General features: G+C 38.9%; 1 protein-coding gene across 1 annotated transcript in view; it reads right to left on the bottom strand.

Annotated features, from left to right (window-relative positions):
- Window positions 1-21,295, bottom strand: part of luzp2 (leucine zipper protein 2) — a 157,839-nt gene that overhangs the window by 60,055 nt on the left and 76,489 nt on the right. Inside the window, exons 3-5 of the mRNA XM_086072231.1 lie at window positions 14,422-14,492; window positions 10,970-11,051; window positions 4,800-4,862 (exon numbers count right to left, since the gene is read on the bottom strand). Of these exons, the coding sequence (XP_085928357.1) occupies window positions 4,800-4,862; window positions 10,970-11,051; window positions 14,422-14,492 (216 nt within the window). The remainder of the gene's footprint in view (window positions 1-4,799; window positions 4,863-10,969; window positions 11,052-14,421; window positions 14,493-21,295) is intronic.

The following is a 21,295-nucleotide window of genomic DNA, read 5'->3' as shown; positions in this document are numbered from 1 at the left end:
ATACATTCAATTAAATTGGAACATTCACAAAAAAAATCCATTAAAATAGTTATTTAAAACTGAATTATAATACTATATATCGTGTTATAGCAGTGGTTCTCAACCGCGGTCATCGAGTACCCCTATCCACTCAGTTTTCCATGGCTCCCACAAGCAACACAGGTGTTTCAAACGATCAGCTAATCAGCAAGCTTTACAGAAAGCCTGATAATGATCCTCAGCTGTGTTAGCTGGGGAGACATGGAAAACAGGCTGGATAGGGGTACTCGAGGACTGGGGCTGAGAAACAGTGTGTTATAGTTTGTGGAGGAGAAAGGTTTGCACATCTTAAAAGATTTATTGAGTCTATCACAAAACAGCCTTCAGACATTTCACCAAGAAAACTACTATCAGCTTGTGACAAATTTCAAGTTGTGTACATGTTGTGACACTGGTAAGCAAGAGAGCACTGCAAGATCAAGACAAAGAAAGCAGCAGGTCCGGACAATCTGAGCTCCAGGCTCGTCAAGTCGTGCGTGGATGAGCTGTGCAAGATCATGGAGCAGGTCTTCAATCTGAGCCACAAGGTGGGGAGAGATTCAAAGCTGCGGACGACCTCTTGTGTGGTTCTATGCGCAAAACAGCATCCTAAAGACCTCAACGGCTATAGGTCTGTGCATCAATTCCAAAGAAGACACAGAAGCAGCTATTTCTGAAGCACCTATGTCCCCTAGTGAAGCCATTAAAAGAGCTGCCGCAGTTTGCCAATGCACCTGTCATCTGCTTCTCATCGAGTTATTCCTCACGTGGAGAAGCCTGGATGCACTGTAAGGATCAGAACATGTGCTTTTAGCCAACTCCAGCCTAGCCTTATAAACTGCCTCACTGACCGACCACAGTTTGTCAGTTCGTCAGACATAGTGGTCATTCATAACGAGATCCCTGAAGGTAACAATTCTTACACTATTTTTCTTCACCCAGTGTACTGCAAACATCATGTTTTGTTCTGCAATACTGTCACTGTCATCCGTTTTCTGAAGATTGTGGACGATAGTAACAAATTACTAGAAATTGCAAACTGGTCAGAGCCGCACCTGATCAAGCAAAATTGTATTTGGAGCTATAAACTTTGGCAACGTCACACTGTTTAGCTGTAGTAAGACTGTAGTAAGAAAAGCTGATTGGACTCATCTACAGCTACGTAGCAACTTGTTTGTCTCAATTGACAGTGCGGTGAGAGGTGTGTGTAGTTCCCAATAGGTCAGTATTTTCAACAACTGCAAACAAAAAGCGAGCATACCAGTAGAAACAAATGTGCTGGCTTTACTTTTAACCTTGTAACAATGGGCATACCGTAAGTTTTAATTTGTTTCATGATTTTTGTTTTGTTTTGTTTTGTTTTCAAAGCTTGGATCTATTTCATCTCAGTGTTTTATTTACATACATACATTTTTTTTTTTTACCAAAACGGGGATCCTATGGCTCAAAAATTTGACGTGATAGAGAAAAACTGAGATCGGTTTTGGAATCCGCACCCCAATTTTTTTTACAAACCACTGTCAGAACCAACACAACAAAAAATGTGCTCCCCAGTGTTATTAATAAAACATATTTTGTATTATAATAAAAACTATAATACAATTTAATAATTCATCATCCTCATTATCATCATCATTTATTTCATTCATTTATAAAAGAAAAAAGGCAATATAAAGCAATATTCAAATTCAAAGTAAAGTGGGGACAGAAAAAAGTTAAACTTGTTTTGTCTATTGAATATTAATTGATTGATAGTTAACTTTAATCAGTATGTTTACATGCTGTACAACCAAACAGTCATTTTACCACTCCATTTCATAGGCATAGGGCATTAACAGCCTATTAAATAAATGGTTATCAGGGCTGCTGGGGGATGGTGGTGGGGGGCTCCTCAGTCTAGACAGAGACTGGAGGCTGGATCTAATGAGTAACTGCTTTGTGCCACAAAGTGTATTTCAACAACATTCACCTTCAGGTGAAGCATAAGCTTCCTCTTGTTTTCCTTTCCAAGTGGCATGATGTCGTGTGGACGACACGCCACGACTCACTCTTCGCTCTGCATGGAGAATAAGACCCTACGCACAGTGTGTGTCCTGCGTTTAAGACTGAGACTGGTGCTCGCAGAACCACCACCTGGTCAACGTGGAAAAGATTCAAGAGCTGGTGGTGGATTACAGCAGATAAACGTTCTCAACACTGGTGAACATCAACGGAAAGGGCAACGTGATAGTTGACACTATATGGTAGCTGGGATTCACCAATCAAAAAGGCTGACAACAACAAATGCACATGTCTTTACACAAAAAAATAAGCAAAGAACACAGCTGTGCAGAGGAAGCTGAGGTCCTTGAAGGGGGCATTGCTGAGGACAGGGGCAGGGGAGGCCGGTCTCTGTGTTGTCCTGGACTCAATGTAGTGGGTATAAGCATGCTAACAAAGCAAAGCTGCCATCTGTGACGGTCAGTAACTCCAACCCGATGAGCAGCACCAAAAACACTCTCAGCAGCTTACTAAGTGACAACTCTCTTGCCCCAAATGTGTGAAGGAGAGATACAGCAGATATTTCTTTCTTTGCTGCTAGCAGATTGTACGGCCAGCACTTCTCTCACTTGCCTGTACACATTCACACATCCATTTACCTATGTATAGGTGTCATTTCATTGCGTTTAGCGAAAATGTATGGTTTCCAAATTGCATATCCACATCTATAACCTATAAACGTATATGGCATTGAATGAATTTATTGCCAAGAACTCTATTAGCTTTGTTTCAAAGGGGGCATCTTGGCTGCACAGCTTTTTTCCCCTATTTTCTATTTTATCTAATCAGTCAGTCGGTAATTAAAAAAAAATCACAGTTTGAAGATTAAATACTTGTTTGAAGATTTATTTAAGTCTAAGCCTATCTACCACTCATGCTTGCTTTTTTTCTATGAATGCTCTCTTGGACCACATCTCAAAGCGATGAACCTATGTGTCATCCCCACTCCGCCACTAATATGCTTAGAAGATTCGTCACCTTTGTATGTGACACTCCAAATAAGCTTTAAAATGGGCCTCCTTTTGCGCATCTGTGGGTTGCCTAGGAACCCACCTGGTGCAAACCTTTTCAAAGCCTAGCTCTTTCTTGAGTTTTGGAGCACTTCCATGTTTTTTTTTTTCTCCACAGAAATTCATCACTCGTGACTCGGTGATCTTCCCTGATCAGTGCCTCGACTCGAGCACTATTTGCCAGATGAACTGCTGAAAATGTTACGGAGGTCACACAAGGCAGGCTCTTTGTTCTTCGCCTTTGATCCTGGACACACACTTTTTGATTCTGCTGCAGACTATTGCAGGTTCCCTGCACACATTTTGCAATCTTGCCTCTCCTTGTGCACTAAACAAATAAAAAACATTTTGGATCTCTGGTTACATGCTGGGTAATCTTCAGGCCCATGGCAAGAACTTGTAATGGACGATGTTCCTCACATCACAGAATCAACATGACCTCAACTTTGGACTTCAACCGTTTCACTGCAGCTGCTAGCATGCTGCCTCCGAGTCATACACAAAGACCCATGCCTCATCACCAGTGGCAACAACAACATTTTTAAACTTTTCTTAAAGTAAGAGGAGAGAAGCTGCGGGACAAGTAGGTTGTCTGCAGCAGCAGTAGCTGACCGTAAGATTGCTGTCTGCTTGCTAAAAGTCAAAAGTAGGGTCAGGTAAGGCAAAGTGGCCAGCTTGACAAAGTGGGCTAATGAGTGTACAGACTTAAGAGTCAAAAAGTTACCAAACTGTTTGGAAATGTTAGATTTTATTTTAATTCCCAGGCAGAAATTATATCCCATTGACAAACTGATCGTAATCATTTTGTAAGTGTCATAAAATTGACTCGTTAAAGTAGCTTAACCTCTGCACAACCAGTACAGTATTTCATAGAAGCAATATCATTGGGGAATGCAAAGAGTGACACTATTCAATTCAATTATGGGCCTTTACACACGGTCACGGGTGCAAGGCGGTCTCCAAATACCGACTACATGAACCTCAAGGGGAAATCTTGGAGTTTACCATTTTAAACGCACATTGCTCGCATCAATATGTGATGCACAGACCAGCGAATCTGCTTTCTGTTTCCGCAATGTCAAGCTCGACAGCCCTGGTTTTAATGCAAATGAGGGGAACTGTTACGAGCTGGGACTTGGCTACTTTCCTTCCCACAATGGCGCACAACAGAGCAACCACTTCATTACGCCCAATTCTACTTGAAATAAAAGTCCACCCATATGCAGTTAGAATGCGCTATGTGCTAGACTTGTGCTGGGAACAAAAATAGGGCCCAAAATCTTCATATTTCATTCAAGTTTCAAAATTTAGGTTTTACATATTGACATCTTCAGACACACATTGTAAAATCTTGCATAATCTTAATCTCCGCAACATTAAGAAGATCCCCTCATTGCTTCAGGACGTAAACATCTCTAAACCTATATGAATCAACGCAGGAATAAGAAGTAAGACACTTTAGCCGTTACAAAACACATTTAAATGTTAGTGCATGCTGCAACAAACAATTTGAGATTATGACAAGTACTCCCATCAAGTCTACCGGGATTGTCAGAAGGCATCTGAAGTTAAATTCAATGGAAAGTGTACATGGGAAAGAAAGCGAGTTGATGATAATTACTTTATTTCAAGCTGTTGTACATACAGTATATGCCGTAGAAGAAGAATATGAATGAAAGTAGGACTTGAAAGTGTTCAAAACAAACTTTGAATAATTCATAGATGACTCACCTCTTGCTGTAAATCCTTGATGATTTTGGTTTTCTTTTCCATCTCTGCTTTAATCAATTTAACCTGCAGACAGAGAGAACAAAATTCAGCAGTCATCATGAATGTTATTTGACTCCACACTATTTGTCAGCATTGACTAAGAATACAATATTTTTTTATGACTGTGTTTATGGTAACAATCTGGAAATAATATCCATGCTACGTTGTATTCTAGCCAGTATTCATATATAAGCCAGTTAAAAACAATAAGAGAGAGAGAAAGAGAGAGAGAGAGAGAGAGAGAGAGAGAGAGAGAGAGAGAGAGAGAGAGAGAGAGAGAGGCTGTATTTTTCTGGCAGTTTTAAAGCGTTCAGAGTCCTTGAAAGAGGTCTTCAAGATAAACCACGTGACAAAAAGGTAAATAATCATGGTGTTGGTGACCTCCTACTAGGTATGCACCTTAGGGAACTGTAAACTAAGCCATGCCAGTTGACTCCCATCCCAGAATATAGCAAGACAACATCAAGTTTTATCTTTGAGTCTTCCGGTGTGTGTCAGAGCCTAAGGGACCGATTAAAAAAAAACACATATTAGCAGCTTCTTTACAATATTTAATTCTGACATTCATTCTGCATTTGTATCATTTACTGCATTGTTGCAAGAGGTAATCCTCGCTCATTAGAGATTTATAAATCACATACGATGAAAAATATGTCACTTCACAATTACAGAAGGCTAATCTATCTCAAGGTAGCCGATTTAATAAAAATGACAAATGTTTATTTCTTTAATGGATTGCATCAGCTAACAGAGAGAGACTAGAGCAATCAGAAGCTACAAACTACTTTAAATCATTTGCTCCCACAAATGTATAAAAACTAAAACTATTTTAAATATTGTTTTCCTGGTGAACGAAGAGACTCTAATCTTTCTTTTGGTAGGTCCCATGTTTTTATAGCAATAGAACAAAATATTCTGTGGGCCTTGCAAAATCTCTGGGGGCTTGGGGGCCTGGGGGCGGCTGGGTTGGGGTGGATGGCGGGGGTGGATGGGTGGCGGGGGGGTTGTGGGGGCAGCGGGGGCTGTGGAACGGTGGGGTGCCTGGCGGGCCTGCAGTGTCCCGTCCTGCTGCGTTGGGGGCGCGGGCCGTGTTGGGGTGGGGGGCGCTCCTGCTCCTGGGTTTGCTCTCCGGCCGGTGGCCCTGGCGGGGCCCGGGGGTCGTCCTTTGGCGCTGCCGCGGCCTGGGGGGCCCTGAGGTGTTGCGCTTGCTCTGTCCTGGCAAAGGTCGACGGCTCCCCTCTTAGGTGGAGATTTTCATGCATGCCAGATCCACCACACCAGCATCTATCGAAACTCAAACACAATCTGCTTCTTCCTCAGGTCATTGAATCGGTGGAGGCTGGTGTCTGTGGATCTCACTCGGCTTCGTCTGTCCTTCCTTCCTTTCCTCAGTCTCTCCTTTGGTCTATTGAGGTCTCCCTGATTTGTTGGAATTTAGATGTTTCTGGGGTTGGTGAAGAACTCTGGTTGGTGGCCCGGTGGGTGGTGTCTGGTCGGTGCTGGATTTCACTTTCCTTTGCTTTCTTTGATCCTTCCTCGGGTCTCCTGACGGTCTCACGACTCTGGCTGGATTCTGAAGTGTTCGGTTTAGGTGAACGGTATGGGATTTTTTAAAATAGGTTTTTGGTGAACTAACGAATACACACACACTCGCACGCACACTCGCACGCACACGCGCACGCACTCACCCACATACAAAAAAAATAAAATGCAAAAATAAATAACAAGAAAATGAGAATGAGCATACATCATATGCAGACATAGCAAAAATAATAATTATTTTTTTGCTGATTGAACTTGACAACGATGCCGCCTTTTTGCTGAGAAAGAACTGCGCCCCTCTCTGTCTGAATTGTTGATCCGATTGGTCCTTCTATTGTTGTCGTTGTTTCCTTTTTCATGAGGATATGTGAATAAAACACTTGTGAAACTAAACGATCAAGTGTGCCAGCTTTTGTGTGTTATATGTTATTTTCATTGCTCTCCCTGTGTCTTGCTTAGTGTTGTTCAACCTCTATCATTCAGATGAGAACACTTGATTATCGCGTATGAATCATAATTGGTATCCATGGTAACATTTCTGAATAAAGCACTGCATCCAATTACGGTTAATGAACATTCTCTTCTGTTACATCGGGCCCTATTTTAATGCCCAGCACAGGTCTAGCGTAAAGTGCAGTCTAACTGTGCGCATGGGTTGAGGTATTTTTTTCTGACATTTTACTATACTAGTGCATATTGACCTTTTGCACGTGACATCACAGCCCTAATGGGAACGCCCCCTCCGGGACGCTGGAAGAGCCACTTGCCTGTATTGTAACCATTGAATCTCATACAGCGTAAAGTCCTTTATCTAATCGATTATCTTATAAAATGGTCATATCTTGCTGTGTGGTCGGTTGTACAGACAGAGAAAAGAGTAAACCAAATGTTGCTTTTTATCACATACCTAGTAATGAAGACAAAATACGTCGATTGATAGCAGCAATCAACAGAAAGGACTGGCAGCCCACAGAGTATTCACAAATTTGCAGCGATAATTTTTTGCGAGGTTGGTAGATAAATGTTCATACATTTTACTAGTGAACGTACACTCTAACAAAGATTGTAACAGAGGTGCCAAATGACGTGTTTCAAATCCCATTAACGAGCCAGATAGTTAAAGTCCACTTATTTTTTAAATGTACCTTCTTTAAAACTATTAAGTGCATTTGACTGTTTAATAATGGGGGATTTTGTCTTTGTGCTTGGAGTTTTTCACTCTGGAACCGGAGTCATATTCATGAAATTACTGCATGGCTTGCCACTACGATAGTCATTCATTCCATGCTAGTAAACAGAGAACAAAGTGTTCGCTATACATAAAATACAGTTGTGCAACCATTCAGATATTTTTCCTAAGTTGAGTGGCAACCACAAAGTGGGCAGGAATAAACGGACTATGTAAAAATAAGTCAGACTGCCTTGCACCCCTGATTGTGCTTTCCTCTGATGGGTAGTTGGCAATACTGTATCTGGGTTGTCTTTGGCGGCCATGTAGGCTCTTTCGTCATTGCAAAGCAACATTTACCAAGCATTGGTGACTCACACCTGCACATTAAGCAGTTTGATATATGGTTGCCCTGAACAGTGAGGCTGTGTAAGCTTTTGAGGCTGCACATGCTGTGTATTGTACTTTATCATAATTAACAAACCATAAAAAGATGACAGTTACTGCAAGCTTTGTTATTTCATCCTGAGGATGTATAATAGCAATATAATATAATAATCATATAATAGTCATCCTCTGCGAAATGTGCCCAAACACAGCACAATTCTGATTTCTCCAAAAACAATATGAAGCCATACATTCCTTTACTCCTCTGCCGTTGATGCAAAGTGTTAGCTATACATAAAATGCAATGTGCAGGAACTTGAATACCGAGAAGTCAATTACGTCACAACCGAGGCTGAACTGAGACCAAAAATTTGCATTTTTGGCTCAGACCCGGCCCATCATAATTAGCAGTAGTAGCATGCAGATGCATTCTCTCTTCTCAACAGTTACCACCATGGCCTGGCTAGACTCAACAGAAAGAGAGTGACTCATTCACTCATTTTCATGTTTGTTTCACCTTGTTGCTTTCTCACGATTGTCTCTTAATTCTCTGACCTAGCAATTGCCAGATTCATGTGAATCACTCAAAGGAGTTGTCCACAATATCAATCTAGGACTGCTCCAATGTGATCTGATTGGGGAAGGTGGGACATTCAGTACAATGCTTTGAGCTGTGGGCAATGGAGCAACTTGTGCAAGCCTACACAGTAAAAAAGAGTGGGAACAAATAGACTCAGTTTTAGATTAATATTTATACTTGGAAGAGAATAAAATAAAGAATAAAAGTCACTCAAAGGTAGAGGAACGAACTCACGACCTTCAGCTCGGGAGACAGCCGATCTACTCCCAGAGCCACGCAGCTCCTTTTTTGTACTTTTGCGTCCTTCTTTTTTTGGGGGGGGTGGGTGGTGGGTGGGGGGTTTGTTGCAGGGGGATAATTTTTATTTTCCAATGCATTTCAATGGACGTCACGGTCCACTGCATTATATAATTATTATCTTTATATTGTATGTTCAAATTGATTGTAGGCTATATGCAATTATATGTTTTCTTTGTGCTACATCAATGAAAAAAATGTGATACAGCCCCAATGATGGCAAGTCTTATTTAAAAAAAACAACAACAAAAGAAACGCTAACTTCAGCAGACATCCTGACTATTATCCTGTTTTTATTTATAGCGTCCCACAAAGGTTTTGGGGGGAAAAAAACATTGATATATTAAGGTATTGCCAAATGTATTGAGAAGGCATTGTGTGCACCATTTCACAAGGCAGTCTTGCATTTATTATTATTATTGTTTTTTATTTTATTTTATAAAAACGTTGTTTTGAAGTTTGACTTTTTGCCAAAGCAACAAGCAGCAATTAAATGCTTTCGCAGTAGATGGGAGTCCTGATTCTGTTCTCTGACATAAGATACATTGCAACTAGGTGCAATAGGTAGGAGTGTGAATGTTTGGTGAGAAAGTAGGTTGGACACATTCATTTTCAAGAGAATCTATGAGATTGAAAGAGACTTTCTACTACTTTGTTTGCGTCTAATGGTTCATGCCACCATCTGCACCTCAAATGAGAACAGCCCGGCCAGTGATTGCCTAATGCTCAGGGATGTCAATGCTAGATTATGATCCATGGGGGAATACAAAGACATCCATGTACTTGACTGGTTTCAAGTACATCAGTGAGACTCAGCAATCACCCCGGAAGTAAGAATGACAACGACTTAAATCAGACTGTAACGATCACGTTACAAAAAAATAGAAAATAGCCATAAAAACAATGTAATTCAGTCCAACTGTAGACGCCTTGGACGTCCGGATTTCACGATGATATGCGCTTGGCCTCATGGGAAATGTGGTTCTTTCAAGGGAAATTAAAGGGAAAACATTACCGCTTTTGTCCAAAGGTGGTGCCATAATCAGTGAAAACCAAATGCTCATTTATGCTACTTTAAGTGAAAATGTGTTATTCTCAAGAAATTACGGTCATACCATTTAATGAGCATAAAGTCAAACTCAATAATAATGGGAAGTTGGAGTTGAGTGTGTACTCAACTAAGAGAAATCCGAACCCACAACCTAACCTGTGCTCTGCACTGTTCTTTATCTACTTAATCTATACACCAAACAGGTGTTTAGATTTTGTATTGCTATTCCATAGCATGTATTATCACCCCCTGACCAAACATAAAAATCAGGCATATTTTTTTACGAGCATAAATGGAAATTCCCTGCAGCGTTCTGCCTTGCAATAAACTTGATGTTGAATCGTTGATGGTTCGTTTACAGCAGGAGAATGTTTCAATCCATCAGCCATATGGACACACAGTACATTCAAAACACGTTGAACTAAGGCTTACAATACACACAACGGTAACATTAGTCTTGGATACATTCTGAAAATAAAATTACATCTTTGTACGCTTAGGGCAACGATAGCTTGTCAGTAGTCTGGTGACTCCCTTAGAAGTGCTTGTTTTATCCCTTTCCCATTTCACTGACTTTTACAGCTGAGGAGCATTTGTGTTTTCCTTTGGCTGGGAACCAAGGATACAAATCAGCTGACAGTAAAATCTGATTCCATTGTTCAAGTGAATGTGAGCGATATTGGTCGAACATGTGTTCCTCATAATGATTAAATCAATTCTCGTTAATTATTTATTCAGACTAAAGAGCACAGTAGATGATACGCACCAAATGCGTACAAACAGAATATAGTAGCCAAGTCAAACGACATGCTAGCTCCATATAGAAATGCCCAAGTTGACACCAAGCTTGTTGCTGAGAGACAACCACACTAACAACTGGGCCATTGTGCTCCCTTTGCTCGATCTTATTAATCTTTAGTTGAGGATTGAATGAAGGGGACAGACCACTTTCTCCTGCCGTTTTCGAAGAGTGTCAAGTGTTGAGTGAAGGAGCTGACAGAGAGCGTTCCTGGCTAATAAGCCTGGGTCACGAGGGGCCCGTGTGTCAGGTGACAGGACAGTTTGGAAACAACCGGATGTTGATGGTCAGGTCAGGTCTGTCTTACTGTGGCCTGCTGCTTCTCGGCTCTCTCGTTTGCCTCATCCAGCTGCTTCTGCAAGGCTGCCTGGAGGGACTTCATCTCGTCTCTGTCAATTGTCAAGCAAATGAGAAACTGTTAGCACACTTTCCACATATTGTTAGCGGCTTGGACAAGCAGTGAATGGCTATACTCAGTAAAGCGATGCTTGACAAAATGTTTGCTCATACAGTTTTGAGTATAGCATACGAATATTTTTTAATTCCACAAGCTAGGGCATTACAATTTTAATCATTACACTCCACAATTACAAATTTGGCATAAAGGTAAACAAAAATTTAAAGATTATTAATACTAGAGCTGTCAAACGATTCATTTTTTAATCAGATTAATCACATCTTAGAATTGCAATTAATTACGATTAAAAAGGCTTTTTTTAATCAACATTTTTTGCCCGCCAAATTTAAAGAGCACCTGTTATGTGTTAATTGTTTTGACATTTATGAGGACGTCTACAAATGACACTGCACACGCCCATCTCTGGGAAAAAAAAATCATCCCAATAGTTTGATATGAATAACTATTCTGAATGTCATACGCAAACATTTATTAAATGTTTTACTTTAATGCATGTAGTTATGTTTATTTCTCAAACACAACTTGTGCTACCTTTAACGTAACCAATGCTGTCAACTTAAATATCATCTGCGGTGAAAATTAATAGTGTGATTAATCTGCCATAATACAAGATTAATGCGATATTTTTTGTGAGTAATAGTTAACACTTTAACTTTGACAGCACTAATTAATACAAATTTTGAGTTGCTTAAAACTTTATATTTTCACTTTTTTTAAATAACTTATTTCATAAAAATCTTGCATAATTCTAGTGTGTCAACGAAATGTATTTGTCTTAATATTTTTTCCATTAAAACATTTTCTTGTTTTGCGCCAAAAAACAAATGATCGTCCTAATCGGGATTTTCATTGTTACCAAATTCATCGTGATTAATATTTTCTTCATAATCGAGCAAATGTGATCATTTATAAATGAGTGCGAGTCACAATTAGAGCTGGAAGGCAGTTGGTGAACATGAATAATAAATACATGTTGTGATTTTAAATTTAGCAAATCAAAGATTTGGGGAGCATACTGTATATAGTCCCTTTGTGACTTCATTCATAGTACATCAAAAGTTGTTCCATTTTCGAAATGCATGAATAATGCAAACCTTATGTTTTGCACATGGCACTTTGTGAATGAAAATATGTTGAACAACTTGAAATGAACTTGTTCAATTAGTTAGCCCTTGGTTTTTCTTTTTTTTTCATTAAATTGTCGCATTTCACTGCTGCAGTGTCAGAACCTTTATTTTGCCATCTATTTTCCTAATGGCCTCCAAATCAAGTGCATTATTACACCCAATCGGTCCTGTGGCTTGTTAGTCACTAATCATATTAAAGTTCTTTTTAATTAAAGGAGTCTTGACAAATGTAAATGGAATAAAGGCTATTTGACTTGAGGTCAATACGGAGACGGTGATGACATACAGCAGTATGAAATATTCATTATGTTTCGTCATGCTCTTCCCTTTGAGCATTTGGAATGCTCTACAGACACCATGCTATGCTCATTATATTGTCTACATGAATGCTGATGACTCTAAATCTATACATATATGGCATTTACTGTAACAGTAATACAGTACGCTTTAACTTGAGCTTGGCGGTAATGTTAAATCATGTTTCTAAGCACAGCTGTACCTTGACATTACAAGCAGTCAGCCATTGGCAGAGTTAAGCAGCAGCCTTTGAAGGCAAAAAAAACCCACTTGCATTGTTTGTGTTGAAAGACTCTCTGTGCTTCACAGCCGCACAACTCTTTTACATACCAGTGGGCTTATGTTTTGGCATTGCCAAAATCCTTGAAAATGATTTCCTTTTCAGCGACCAGCCACCCACGGCTGCTTTGGCATTTCATTTTTATTCTCATCTCCCGCGTCCCCTGCTTGGAAACGCTTCCACAAACAAAATCAAAAAGTGCCCACATAGACAGGAAAGGGCACAGTGACTGTGAGGCCGACGCAGAGGTACAGAGCAGTAAGGATATGACGGAAGAGGCCAAACAGGTTTATTAAAGGTGAAATCACTACGTTTCTTTCATTTGTTTTTCTTTTTTTCATGAAATCTAGAAAGCAATCCTTTAGAGTAGGTAATCCATCAGTATAGATTCATGGAATTGCAGTATGGCGTAGTTGTCGAAAATAAGTTATTTGTGATTAATCACGTTGTCTTGTGTTATGATGGAAGCAGATTATAATTATACTTAGCACATGTGGGACTCCACAGGCGGAGTAATAACACTGGCTGCAAAAATTGCGGTTCAGTGCTTGGTAAGCAACGCTGAGCCAAGGTGCTGCTCTATGCTTCTTAGCTTCATCACGTGAACGCTGCCATGCGTTGGTGATAGGCTATTGATTGCCTATCAAGATACTGCATGTAGGAGGCTGGACTTTAATCAGTCTGACATTTCAGAAAGCAAGAAGGCCACAGATGACTCCTAATCATTAACAGTCTCATTACACACAACATTAATCAGACAATGCTAACTTGTGGAGCACTTTAGGTAAACACTTTTCCAGCTCGCTTGCAAAAAGATATATTGCTAATCCAGGACGGGTTCTTTTCTAACATGGGTTTCTTATTTCACATATATGGTTGGATTACAAATTAATTTACAAGAACATGCTGCAGTTAAAGTAGAAGTCAACCTTAAACATTTCTTGACAATAATATGTTATATTAAGGAATAACGCTTCGTTCGTCGAGCAAACGCAACGAGCAATCATCAAGCAATGATCCGCAGGGTTAATGGATCGGTTTTGCCGGTCACATCGACCCCTGGACAACTGGATGCTCAATAGGGCTGCAGTTTGACCAGTCAATTGTTTATTTTCATGTGCAATAAACTGTTATTTTGTTATCAAAAGCACTTTTTGGAACGTTGTTTTATTGCACGAAAACATTATGTAGATGTTTGAGCTGTCACAAAAGAAAAAATAGTAGTGTTAAAATTGAAGTTGTGCTTGAAATGTTTGTTTTACAAAAGCTCTTTTTCTACGTTTTTTTCTCAGGAATTGGAATTTTGACTAAACTTGGCTATATTCTAACGCTGATAACAAAATAACAAAAAGGATAAAAATACACTTATTTTTTTGGAAAAAGAGAGTCTAATCTTGCTTTTGGTATGTTCCATGTTTATAAAGCAAGAGAACACAATATTCTGTGGGCCTTGCAAGATCAGTCAAAATCCAGTAAAATGGCTGGTGTTGAAGGGGGTTGCTCCAATGAAAATGGCTGCTATTCAATGAGTTAAATGGTTAATTTGGTTGTGAAGGGATTCGTGAATAATGTTTTACTTATATGTTAAATATGTTACAAATGATTTCAATCTTGAACAGTAGTGCTGGTCTCCTTACCTCTGTTTGTGGCTGAGCTCCAAAATCCTTTGTACGTCCTTCTTGGCCACTGAGTCATCATTTTTCAATGACTAAAAGAGACAAAGACACAGACATTTTTGCATTTTATACAATGACCTTTTCGTGAGTGTTAGGGCAAATCAGCACACTTCATCCAAGGGACTATGCTGTATTTAGAAAACAAAGTTCAAAGCAAAATCATCCTTGAATACTTAATATAAAAAACTGATGAATCTTAAAATAATTGAGATGAATACCATTAAGATAGAATTAGGCAGCAGATGTTCAAATGTTGATGCCCCGGAAAAAAAAAATATAGCCTCCAACAATCAATCTGGCTATGATGTCTGAAAGAATCCTAACGAGGGGTAAAGGGAAAAGCTTTCTTTCTTGTTACTGGTGCCTAAGCACCTGCCTGGTGGGTAATTCTGGATTCATCATGTCTCTGATTGCTTGACAGTCCCTTGAAGATATTTTTGTTTGTTATGAATTGAGCAGAATTTCCTCAAGTAATAGGACTCCGAAATGATATAGCTTATTTTAAAACATGCTTGAAGGTAAATATCGTGGCAATTAATATTGCATTTCCATAAACCCCATTTCCATTGGTGGTACAGGGATGTTTTCCGCTTCTTCCTTGTCCCCAACGGCCCCTCATTCACATTTATGTTCAGGAATGAGGCAGGCGCTGGTTGATAAATGAATATTAAATCAGTCAAAGCCTTTTTGAGCTATGCAAGTGGAGGAGGAAACGTGTTTTGACTTACAGTGGAACATCTACACGCCTTTGTTGTACAATTTGGAAAATGACCCAGATTTTCTAAAGTGATGCCTCTCCAACAGCTTTTGAGTTTGAATCACGATCATGGAACACGCCACATGAGACTATAGTGAACTTGACAGGAGACCTCAGTTCAATGAATATCCATCCCTCCATCTTTTACTGTATACAGTAGCTCTTGTCCTCATTAGGATTGTGGCTGAGCTTGTAACAATCTACAGTGCGGTACCGCGCCACGGGTTTTTTGTTGTGCATATGCAGCGCCTTTTCGTTTTGGCTGTCAATGTTTTTGACGCTGTGAAAGCGTACAATTATTGTGACGCGTGGTGACGCCGAGCCCACACTTTTTTGTTTATTTGTAACTCATTCAAACCCCAAAACGTATTTATATGTTTATTTAGTTATTATTTTTTTTTAATGCTAGAGCACAGGTGTCAGAGTCCGGTTCTTGAGGGCCTGAGTCCTGCATGTTTTTTAGGCTTCTCTACTTCAACACACCTGATTCAATGATCCGGATCATTATCAGGCTTCTGCAGAGCTTGCTTATGATCTTAAGTATGAATCAGTTGTGTTGAATGTGGGAAATCTCTTTTGATGTAGTTTCTAAACCTGAAGGTTGCTTAAAGCAATGGTAGTTATTACAAAAAACGGCCAGCAGGTAACAGCAGAGTATAAGAGATTAACCAGGGCCATGTTGCAACAAGCTCTTTTCTCCAGTGTTTTCAAAAGGCTTATGAATAATGTTGAAACTTAGCTATATTATAATGCTAATTGCTGCAAAACGGAAACAGAACATCCAGTAAAACAGCTCTGAGTGAAGGGGGTTGCTTCAGTGAAAATAGCTGGGGGTGAATGAGTTAATAAAGTGAACCAGTGGACTTCCAGTTATTTTGTTGCTTTTCCATTTTTGCTGTCCCTCTGTGCCGTCCATGGCCGATCAGCCACCGCACGTTACAAGCTGTAGCCTATCGCAGCTGATTTTGAAAAGCAATGGAATGAACTGAACGAATGTATATATAGACAAACAACTATTCATATCTATAGACAATTTAGAATTGTAAACATGCATGCTTTTGTAATACCAGGGGAAAACACACACAAGCATGGTAACAAAATACAACCTCAACACAGGAAAACAGAGAAATATGACATAAGACATATGACCCACTTGGACACCGTGAGACCCATCAGTGGTCACCAGATTAATTACTGTAAACCCCCGTGAATAGCACTCATTTATTTGCCCCCCCAAAAAAGGAAAAAAAAAGTCAGGTAGGTGGGGGTTGTTATACAGGGAGCTTATATGTTTTCCCGATGTGTAGAGCAGACATTTACTAGACATCTAGTGGTTAAAAAAAAAAATAGAATCACACTGTAACAAATTTCTGTAAAATGTACGGTAAAAAATTACAGCATTTTCTTTTTTTCTCAATTTTACAGTATTTAACTGTATACAGCAATGCATTATGAGTAAAACAAAGTGCATTATGGGTAAAAAGCTGTATATTTTACAGCAAATATGTTTTGGCACCGTGGCGCGTATATATGTGGATTACAGGTAAATACTGTACAGGTTGTTGGATTTTGGCGGGTATCTCTCTATAGGAGAAGATGCAAATAGGGTACCCTGTATTGTAACCGGAGCAAGGACAAGAAGAATATTTTAGCACGAGGTTAGTCTGCATTGTCTTCACATCGCATTTCTCCGATAAACAGGCAACATTACGGCTAGCATTCATTTATGCACTCGGCTGCAGAACGAGGATGGATTTTACAACAAGGGTGGATGACTGGTTAGCATTCCGCCTCCCAGTGCTGAGGGTGTGAGATTGAGTCCGGGTTTCAGCCTTCCTGGGTGGGGTTTACAACTTTGCATGTTCTCCAGGTGCTCTGGTCTCCTCCCACATTCCAAAGACATGCAAGGCCCTAGGTGTGATTGTGAGTGTGGATGATTGTTTGTCTCTGTGTGCCCTGCAATTGGCTGGCAGCCCGTTCAGGGTGTCCTCGCCTACTGCCAAAAGCCAGCTGTGATAGGCTCCAGCAACCCTTTGAGGAATTAGCGGTTAAGAAAATGGATGGATGGATTTTACAACGACATACTGTATTATGTAAATTACGTAGAATACAAGAAACGGTTGTAAACTAGATTACAATGAATTGCTGTAAAAGTAAATACAGTACAGAAAGTAATTTATCTACAGTAAATACTTGTAAAAATACAGTAATTTACTGAGATTTTACAAGCATTAGCTGGCAACTTTTTTGCCAGTTATTTCCTGTAAATTTTAGTCAGTCAGATTTATAGTGCATTTCATACACAACGTAACTTTCTCACATACTGTCATTAAAAACAGTTAAAAACAAGGCTATTAGAGATTTAAAAGCAAAGTAAGGAAATACAAAAATAATAATAATAATTAAAATTAAAATTACTTAAATTAATTAAAATAAAAATAAAAAATAACTAAAAAAATTAATAAAAATCAATAATTATATTTTTTTTTATTAAAGGTGCATTGTGCAGTTAAAAGGGTAATTTTAAAGCTTTTTCTACATCATGCATGCTCCACCAATGCCCAGATGAGTCAGAAGAGCCCTGACTGTTTTAATCTGACTGCAAGTATCAGCTTTTATCTTCCCTTCATAGTAGAGTGTGCGGACCCTTACACTCCACAGTTTCTTTGGGGAGGGGAGGGATAGAGTTTTTATTACCTCATTTGAAGTCATGTCTTCTTTTGTCAACTATCGCGTCACTTTAAGATTGTGCACATACTCACACACACACCATGAACGACCCTGGCACAGATGTTGCAGTTACGCTGCAGTCGTGAGTAAAAAAGTGACAGACTGCACAAAGATCCTTTAATTTAAAAAATAAAATGAAATAAAAAGACTTACTAAAATTCCTAAAAGAGTGAACAGTGCAAGAACTAGATTTTCAAAAACATGATTTTAAAAATACTTTGAAAGACCTTAATCACATGTATGGGTAAGAGCATCGTTTTTCCCCTGGATTTTAAAGCATTTACACGTTATTGGTATCTTTTGAATCTTTATTCATGTATTCATTCCATAATTTTCATTCTGATAATAGATACCAGCAAATTAGGGGACTGCATTATACAAAAGTACAGAGGGGAAAAAGTGCTTTTTAAGGGTGATTTGTGGAGAATGGGGGTTTATACACGGGTGCGTGTTATTCACAGGATTTTACGGTATGCTCGGGTGTTGCTTTTTCTTTTTTGTAAACCCATTTAAAAGAATGTCCTTTCTTTAAAAAGCGTGTAAAGAGATCATGGGCCTGCCTCGTTGACTAATAAATGCATAGGAATGTTTGTACACTGCACACAAGTTGAGTGTATATGCAAAGTCACCGTCAGATTCAGGACACATGTACCAGCCAATTTTCTTTGCACGGCTGTGCATATATTGATGGATCAGAATTCATTCTAAATGACAGCGCATGCTGGCCCGCGGGACCCAGATTTGCATAACCCATGCCCGTTTTATCCCCAAAAGGCGCATCCTTTTGAGACATCTCAGACAATGCACAGAGGTTAAAAAAAAAAAGTTACGAGAGATGGCCTCTAAACGTCAATAGCTTTCTCAATGTTTATCCTATTTTCAAAAGGTCATCAGAAAGCTTTGTGAACACAGAAGCTGACCACATATAATGATGATGACAATCAATTTGAATGAAGTCCAAAGTTAAAGTGGAGAATGCTGTACACAAAACATGCATGGGAAAAAAAAAATATTAGCCAGTCAATGAACAAACTGCAAGAGGATGGAAGTGTTAAAAAGTGCCCGAGCTTGTTAGCAAATGGATGATTAGTTATTAAATATCATTAAAATTATTATAAATGATTTATAAATGACTGCAGTTTCAATAGGTTGTGCATCTTGGGTCACGCCATCATTACTTACGCGTGGTTTTAAGGATGTTCTAAATTTGTTTGCACAACGCACACAAATTCAAGTACGAAAATATTGATGAATCACGGTTATTGAATGAGGTCCAATATAAGGAGAGAAGAAGTAACATGGCATAAAGAGAGTGTTAACTCAAAGTGTAAGACTTCAGCAGTACTGAATGTTTCGTACTTGACCTCATAGGAGGCAAACGAGAAACAAATACTCGCAAAATAGTTTTCCACATCAGAACTCATTGCATTGATGGCCCACATTGCATGCTTGTTCAAAGTGTTAGCTGCGGTAAGGCACCTGCACGTTGCTGAAATGTCCACACAGGAGACCCACTAAAGCGTGTAACACATGCAGTACAATGTCAGCTACAACCTCGGGGTAGTAGTGTGTGGTAAGTAAGCAAGCAAGGTCATATGAACAAAAATGTTCATCTGTTACCCTGCTGCGCTAAGTCCAAATGCTAATTTGACAGATAATAATCACTGAATAATGAAGTGATTAGGTCCTAAAAAAACATATATATGTATTTATTTTTTATTTAATTACTAGGGTGCTTGCCTGAAACTTGAAGGCGACTCATAACACCGGCTAGTTCAAATCTGCTTTGACCCACTACTTCCCTTATAAAAAGCTTCTTCTTTTTTTGGGTTGTATGTATGTGTGTGTGTGTGTGTATTAGCTTTTTCTCCCAAATATATATGCCCAAAACCCAATCTGTGTCTCGTCTATTATGCTGGCACTGGGCCCAGGATAAAAGTACAGCAGTCGCCTGCAGTGGAAAGACATTCAAGTCTGCCCAGGGGGAAAATGATAGCCACACATTGGACATCTCTGAACAACATGCGCACGCACCCCCCCCCCCCCCCCCCACACACACACACACTTTGCTGGCTGTGTATCACTTCTTTGATAACCAATCTACTAAGAATTATATTTGCCCAAAAAACACATCAAAAACCATCAGTCATACAGAACATTGGAAGGCAAGCACTGAAAGGGGAACAATTGAAAAAGTTTGATGTGAATTCTCTTCTTTCCTGTGTTGGCAATAAAAGGTAGGTCATCTTTCTTGGTTCCTTCTTTTTTTGTGAAATATTGCATTGAGTGAAACATTTTGTAATTGAGGACTTCCATACTTTGGTGGAACAAAAGTGCCAACATTAAATACATGAATAAACCATTAAATAATTAAATAAATGTGTCATTAATTAATGAAATGACCTATGATTATTTGTAAATATACATATATACTTATTTCTCTATTTAGTTGAATTTATTTTATCTGTCAAACCCACCCATCAAAGTTTGGTGGGCAGGTCCTAACACCTGATTGGTCAACCTGCTCACCAAGTCAAGGCAAATCCATGGAAACACCTACAAGTCAAAACTGTACTTTAGCGAAATAGTAGAAATATCGCTTTTATTTTTATGATGGTTTTGCACAATGACAAGCCTCGATCACTCTATATCAGCAAAAAAAATCCATCACCTTAGCCGCCATGTTTCTAACCTCTTCAGGCCGAAACAGTAGACAAGATTTGAGTGAATTAGCCCCGCCCACTAACTTTGACGGGCGAGTTTACCAGATAAAATAAATTAATGATTAATAATTAATGCAACACAGGAACATTAAATAAATAAATACAGAAACAATTATATATATATATATATATATATATATATATATATATATATATATATATATATATATATATATATATATATATATATATTAATAAATGACACATTTAATTATTTCATGACATATTTATTTAATTATTTATTGGTGTATTCATTTATTAAATTTTGGCACTTTTGGTCCTCCATACCATACAAGACATGTATTGTTGCACAAAAGAATGACGCTCAGTCTAAAATATTCTATTTAAATACTTTCATGTTTCACTTTCACTATGACCACAAAAAAAGTATACTCTCACTGCCTACTGTACTGAGAAAGAAAGAGGCAACGTACTTGCCCATCTACTTAAATGCTGAGTCCACAGTTTTTCATCAGTGCTACTCAGCGGGTCAAATGCGACCATGCGCTTCCTAACCAGATCTATGACAAAAATGCAATTTTAAATATGGACAAAATACGCATACATATGTGCTCTTAATCTATTTCAGTTTTGATACTACATTTTTCAATGCCTACATAAAAGA

Source organism: Leptonotus elevatus, chromosome 3, assembly GCF_054856555.1.
Source record: "Leptonotus elevatus isolate MCC_2025b chromosome 3, RoL_Lele_1.0, whole genome shotgun sequence".
Classification (NCBI taxonomy): Eukaryota; Metazoa; Chordata; class Actinopteri; order Syngnathiformes; family Syngnathidae; genus Leptonotus; species Leptonotus elevatus.
The sequence above is the reverse complement of the archived record's forward strand: the minus strand, read 5'-3'. Positions and strand labels throughout refer to the sequence as shown.